At 34.7% G+C, this 7385-nt stretch overlaps 1 protein-coding gene across 1 annotated transcript in view; it reads left to right on the top strand.

The window, feature by feature from the left end:
• The window catches only part of ABCB7 (ATP-binding cassette, sub-family B (MDR/TAP), member 7), a 111435-nt gene that overhangs the window by 102139 nt on the left and 1911 nt on the right, over window positions 1–7385 (top strand). Inside the window, exons 13-14 of the mRNA XM_012664078.1 lie at window positions 2565–2675; window positions 5012–5119. Of these exons, the coding sequence (XP_012519532.1) occupies window positions 2565–2675; window positions 5012–5119 (219 nt within the window). The remainder of the gene's footprint in view (window positions 1–2564; window positions 2676–5011; window positions 5120–7385) is intronic.

A 7385-nucleotide genomic window follows, 5' to 3' on the forward strand; every position in this document is an offset into this window, starting at 1 on the left:
TATTAAATAAAGGAAAGCCAAGATCATTCTTCACCTGGGAAAGTGGTAATAGTAGGGAGAAGTTATTTGATAGTGAATAGTGTATTTGTCATCATAACTTCCTAGATCATAAGGGGATGTCTCCAATACTTTAGACCTCCTTACACTTGATCCTGTTACCTGCTATACTTTCCTTATAGGCAACTTCAATTTCATGTCCTTGTTGATTCAGTGGTCAAGGAAATTTGGGGGCTTATACATTTCTATTTAGGTGTTTAATTATGAGATTGCTAGGTTTAAGAATGAATTACCCTAAAATGACTTTGGATTTTTTTGGAGGATCTACAAAAATATTTCTTTGCCCCAAACTATTTGGATTTCAGAAGTATAATGATAGCTAGTTTAGTGTGGGGAGAAATCGTATAGATTAGGGGTAGGGTTAAGGCAAAAATAGAGTGAAGAATACTCTGTGTGAATTTTAATGAATTCCCATTCCTCTTCATCACAAACTGGTTTCATTTATTCACATTTATTAGGTACATACTGTGTACAAGCTACTATGCTAAATGATTTGATAGTTAAAAAGATGAAAGATAAACTGGCCTGCTCTCAAGGAATTTTCAGCCTATTAGAAAGTTTTGATCTAGGTTTAGAAAATCCTAAGCAAAGATTATTTTCAAATTTAGTTGATTTGTGATAGTTATTTGGTCATTACCTGGTAATATAAGATGCCTGTGTCATTCCAGTCCACCTTTATACTTTATTGCTCTTAGTTGGTGGTAGTTTCCGATTAATTAACCCATCCCCAAATTATGTGTTCATTTAGCTAATTCTGATGATCTCCAGTTTATGTAATATAGACTAGCCTTCTCAATATATGACATTGCCTCAGCCAGCTATGCCATGTTCCGTTTTCTAATCTTTGTTCTCCTCTCTGCATGCCTGTGGGGGTACGAATGGATAAAGATATTTTATTCTTATCTAATACGCATTTACCTAACAACTAAACCTCCCAAAATGAGCAACTTATTATTTAGAATCTATGTTAATAATTATGTTAGAGAATAAACAGACATTTCTTCTCCAAGTTTCAAAATACTATTGCATAGAATTAAAACTGAGTTAGTTTCCACTTGAAATTTGAGAGGCATGTCAAAACTAATCCTTCCTCTGAGTATCTACTTCTTTGAGGAGCTTTCTGCTACTGTGTTGATAGGTGAGTGGGGAGATAGTTCTTATGATACTTTGATAAGAGAATTTTGATCTTAGGAGATAGGGAAGGATATGGCTAGCATGAATATGAACTTACTAATACTAGACATAGGGAGCCCCTTTTACAGGTTGAAGATAATAATTGTGGAACAAGTAAAAATAAAATAATACTTAATATAACAGATAATCAACAGGTAGAGCTTGTTTCCTGAAGAAGTTACTGAAGCTGAAAAATACAAGTTTTTTCAGAAATTGGTAAATTAATGTATAACAGACAAGAAAAGAAGCCAAAAGGGGCATATTCAATAAAGCACCATTTCCTGTACTACCAACTATACTTCTATGTAAGATTAATGAACTTAGACTTGCAGGAATCCTAGTGATGAAAGAAAGATTTCTTTATATTTCACTAAATATTTTCACTGTTTAAGAAATATTTCCCAAATATTTATTCTTGTATTTAGGAATAAATGTGGGCATGTACATTGTGATAGGAAGAGCATTGGTCTAGAGCAGAGGTCTAGTTCAGATTTTGCTGGAACTTGCTCTGTGACCTTGAATCAATCACTTAACCTTTCTGGGCCTCTGTTTCCTTTCTACTTTAAAAATTTGAGCTGGGTGTGGTGGCATATGCCTATAGTCCTAGCTACTTAGGAGGCTGCGATAGGAGGATCGCTTGAGCCCAGGAATTCGAGACTACGGTGAGCTATGATCATGCCACTGCACTCTAGCCTGGGTGACAGAGAGGGACCTCATCTCTTAAAAAAAATCTGTTATGCTAGAGGCCTATAACAAATTACTAAGGGGAAATAAGAGGTATCTAGTATATACCCTTAACTTGGAAGAATGCTGTGAAAATAATAGCTTTCTGTCAAAAGAAAAATCCTTGAGAATACTAGATGAATGGTACTCTTTTATGTTAAGATATACAGTTAGATATTCATAGTTTCATGTCTTCAGGTTTTCAGGGTTCAGATATTGAATTTGTTTTTGGCATTGTGAATGCCTTTACATTGAAATTTTTCTGTCTGAGATTGCTGTTTATTGAAAATTATCTGTAATATAAGGTAACATATGTAATGAGCATACTTCTGGTCACAAGGGTAATTGTGAAATCAAAGTTGTTACCTCCCTGCCTTGTTCTCATTCTTTCGCCTGCCTCGAAGTCAGAATTCAGTATTGCTTGTATGTTCCAGGGAATTTAATTTGTCAAAGGATATCATATATCAACTTAGACTCTACAGCTTGGTAAAATGAAAAGTGATCAGGAGTATAGGTAAATGTTGAAGGTTTTAGTTGGCGGTTATAATCAATGGAAACTCTAGAAACATAAAATATGTCTACACTATGTTTACTTAAACTAAAATTTTTCTTTACCAGGAGGAGAAAAACAAAGAGTAGCAATTGCAAGAGCTATTTTGAAGGACCCTCCAGTCATACTCTACGATGAAGCCACTTCATCATTAGATTCAATTACTGAAGAGGTAAATGATGATGGAAATACAAAGCTCTTTAATGTTTAACTTTTTCCTTGAAAGTTTTAGTAAAATGGTATTTTGCTCTTTAGCACCTCCTATTGAAGTTCATTGAAGCAAAATGCCTAGCCCTTTTTCCCCATATGCCAAGTGATGATGGTTAAGAATGCCAGGTTGCATTGAACTAAATGTAGTGTTAAATCCATTTGCAAATATGGTTCCTTTTGGAACCCTGTGATACCTCATGCTGTTATTGTATTACGCTTGTATCTTGCAAAGGAATTGCCTAATGTGCTGACAGAGGAAGGAGGTTTTTTTTAATTCTCTCTCCTGTTGCCACTTAACACTCATTAAAACAAGTCACGTAAGTGATTGTGACACTTGTGACACGGTACACACCAGAAAGCCTTTCACTTATCATGGAGCAACTCACAGAGGTGCAAATCAGGCATACAATCTGCAGTGCTGGTATCAATTTGTATTCATTCCACAGGAAGTGTTGTGAGACACCAAAATATGACATTGACTTCATGACACTAACCCAGCAACTACATTAGACTTCATAACAATATCTTTCTATTACATACAAAAGTCTCAACAACAATGACAATTTTATAAACAAATCCTCTTAATCTAGAACTGAACATAGGCAGATTTTGTCAATGGCTTCAGTCACCTACCTTTTAATTTAATATATTGTATAAACCTGGTATTGAAGGATAGGCCTAATTTGGCTTTAAAGGGTGTATGACATAATTTTTTTTTTTTTTTTGAGACAGAGTCTCACTGTGTTGCCCGGGCTAGAGTGCCGTGGCGTCATCCTAGCTCACAGCAACCTCAAATCCTGGGCTCAAGCGATCCTCCTGTCTCAGCCTCCTGAGTAGCTGGGACTACAGGCATGCGCCACCATGCCCGGCTAATTTTTTTCTATATATTTTTAGTTGTCCAATTAATTTCTTTCTAATTTTAGTAGAGACGGGGTCTCGCTCTTGCTGAGGCTGGTCTTGAACTCCTGAGCTCAAACAATCCGCCCGCCTCGGCCTCCCAGAGTGCTAGGATTACATGCGTGAGCCACTGCACCCGGCCATGTATGACATAATATTTGCCTATGGAGTTAAGTCTTAGGACACATTATTTGATCTGCAACATATTTAAAACAATTTAATTTTGAAGTAAATTGATTAGCACGAGGATTTCTTATATTTAAAGTGAACTTTATGCAGGATCAGCCCTATTCATAGGAAAAGTAGGAACATGCTTATAAGAACTTTATACCTAAAATGTGTCATACTACCACCAATTAAAAGTCCTACTAACAGTTATCATTTGAGTCACACAGCTTTATTATGTCAGAGCATAAGCCATTAAGAGCTAACATAGAACCCCCAAGTGGAGGAATTACCAGAGGATTTGGTCAATTTTAATGGGCCTTTTTAAAAGGTCCAGAGTCCTCAGTAGGATGTCAGAGTTTAAGTTCTTAAGGGTAAAGAAAGGGAGTCCCCATAAACATCACAGTTTTTCTTAGGATTGGCCCTGTACTTGATTATCAGTCCGCTCTAGTAAAATATAAGGTCTTCTTTTCTTGGGTAACCATCTACTCTTGACAATTTTATACCTCTAATAAATAAAATGTTTAGAAAGATCTGTAGGAAGCTATTGGTTATATTCCCATCCCCCACACTGCTGTTTCCATCTAGCTAGCTACACTTAGACCCAGGTTTCCAACTATAGCTGAATATATATACAACTCTCTTATACTTTATAGGTGTAAACAAAATGTATTTTTCAGGATGCATTAAGAAGTCAATGCTTTTGAAAAAGAGATTTCCTCAAGTTAAAAATAGTCGTTGTCTTTGTCTGTCCTCTGAGTTTGAACTAAGGGAAAGCAAATGTTCCTGTACCCTTCGAGTCTCCTCTTTATTTGGTTTATTTTGAATTTCTCTGAGTCCTATCACTTGAGTCTCTCCTCATTTTAGTTTTGTTCTCGTTGATAAACGTCATATCTGGCTATGCTCCTGGTATCACTGTAATTGTTGTTTATTTGTTTTAAAGTATAGAAAATATCTACCTTATCCTAGACTTTGTAATTTAGAGTAATGTTACCTATCTTAAAGAATTTTTTACCATGATCATGTGATCATATTTGCCTCCTCTTTTTCTTGATTTTGTCCTCTTCTCTTTAGTAATTATCATATTAAGTCAAATATTTGATACTGACATAAAGTTTACATAATAAAAGATTGACATTTTATATGTTCCTTTAGGAAATATATGATTATTTTAATTTACATTTACCTAATGAGTAGTTCTTTTTTTTTCTCCTATTTTTCTTGTCAAACTTGTAGGCTATTCTTAGTGCCATGAGGGATGTGGTCAAACACAGAACTTCTATTTTCATTGCACACAGATTGTCAACAGTGGTTGATGCAGATGAAATCATTGTCTTGAACCAGGTAAGAGATTTAATTTTAAAGTTTAGTATTTCAGGAGCATTGGAAATTGTTATAGATACAAGAAACTTAAATACTGTTTCTAATAAAATATACAGAATTTGTGTTCTTTAGATGAGATTGAATCCTGATAAACATTCTGATTTTAGCCCCTTTTGATTGGAAATAATGCATATCACTTCTAAGAAGGAATAAATTGTATTAATTCACTTTCTATTAAAGTACTACAAGCAAAAGTTTGATCATGAAAGCATTAAATCTTCGTGATAGAAGCAGGTTTCCAAGGATATATATATATAATTTTTTTGCATTCATTTTTGCTCTGAATAGTATCTTTGCTGAATGTCTTTGCTATATTATTTATTTTTATATTTCTAATACCTGCACACACCTTTGATGTCTAAAGGAAAATTACCATAAAATAAAGCAGTCATTTTCAAACAAGGCCATTTTTATTTTATGTTTTTCCTTATGGAGAAAGTAAGAAAAAAGACAGCCCACTTCATCTTTTCTAAGGGAACTATTATATGAGTGTGCTGTGTAAATGTTCTGAACAAACCAGAGTTACCACTATTGTGATTGGTAGATTCGAAAATTGTAATAATTTTCCTTTTCTCCTCTCTATAAGGACCTCTTCTCCCCACCCCCTAGTACTTGCTTATTTCTAATATTGTTCAGTTTTCCACCTTGCATTTAGCCTTTTCTCTGATTATCTTCCCTTCTAATAAGTACATCTTCGATTCTTTATCATTTTGAAAGCCTGCATACTGAGAGCGCAGAGAGAAGCAGCATTCTCAAGTACCATCTATATATTTAGTTATTGAGAGAGACTTTTTCTCTCCACTAAAATTTCTTGTAGGGTATTCAGTGCTGTGATGTAATACTGTTTCCTTTCTAAGTTACATGTACACTTGTGACCCTAGGCCTTTCTGTTGATTTGTTCATAAATGTTTACATTCATTAGAAAATAAACTGATTTTTCCAGTATGATTGTACCAGAATGTCTTAAATGGGAAATTTTGTAAATATACCTTATTATATCATTGATATTCATGAATCAGAAGTAAAATCTGCTTTGTGCTTTTTATTAAACTTTCCAATTCTATGCAGTCATGTAGTTAGAGCTTGTCAAGGTACTTTAGCAGGCACATACTTACCTGCCTCATGCCATGATGTCCATAGTATCTATACAGTTATATCATATCATTGCCACTTAGGTTTTGGATTATAATTGGAACTAAATTATTAATGATCATAGCACCTGTATCTAAACTAAAATCTCTTTATGTTTATAATTTGATGGTTCTGTAGTCACTTGATTGTGAAGATCACAGATTTTCATTGCCTAGTGAAATTAAGATGACCTTTTGTTAAGTTGAAGGCCAATTCATGCTGCCGATCAGTTATGGTTCTCCTTGAAAGAGGCAGTTTTAGTATTTTGAAACGTTATTGGGGTCCACGCATCCTGCACCTTCAACAGTGCATTCTTTCACAATTTCTACATCACTGAATGGCTTCCCTTTTTTCCCGAGTATATAAGCGACTTTATAAGTTGTCTCAGTGGCATTATTTCCAGGTCTTATTGCTGCTTGAAAGAATTGTCTTTGATTGTATGTTTCATCTTTTAATTTCTGCAGTACAACCTTTTGCGCCTCTCCCTCTATTTTGAAATATTCATGGTCCTTATGAGTGTTATAATGTTGATGAGCATTGAATTTCTTTAATGTTGATATTGCAGTATCACAAAGCAAGCAAATCATCTTATCTTTAGCAGAAACAAGATAATATTGCAATTTCCAATCCTCATTAAAAAAGTCTATTTTCTTCCTTCAGCATTCTCTTGGTCTTCTTTGACATGATGGGTTGTTAAGCAGACAGAATTAAAAAATACTGTCAAGCTGTGCAGCTATTCACAAATTCCACTTCAAACAGAAACATAGTGCACCGCTGTCAAAAGCTGATAACAGACTGGTGTACCCGACCCCCATAAACTCTTGACAGTCAGCCTCGTGCGGTAGTGGAGCCAGTCGGCGGGGGGGAAGTTAGAACTAAATTATGAGTGTAGCAGCCGTCAATTTAGCCCTTATGGCTTACTAATGTTCTAATTGTGCCCATCAATCTGGGAGGATTATTTCATTGAAACTTATTTTATTCTTTGGTATCGTAAATACATTCATTTCAAAAATAAAAAATATAAAAGACGAACAAAAGTGTATTAATAAAAATAAAACAATTTGTTCTATAAAATTTAGATTCAGTCAAAAGGCCG

Source organism: Propithecus coquereli, unplaced genomic scaffold (genome assembly GCF_000956105.1).
Source record: "Propithecus coquereli isolate 6110/MARCELLA unplaced genomic scaffold, Pcoq_1.0 Scaffold86, whole genome shotgun sequence".
Classification (NCBI taxonomy): Eukaryota; Metazoa; Chordata; class Mammalia; order Primates; family Indriidae; genus Propithecus; species Propithecus coquereli.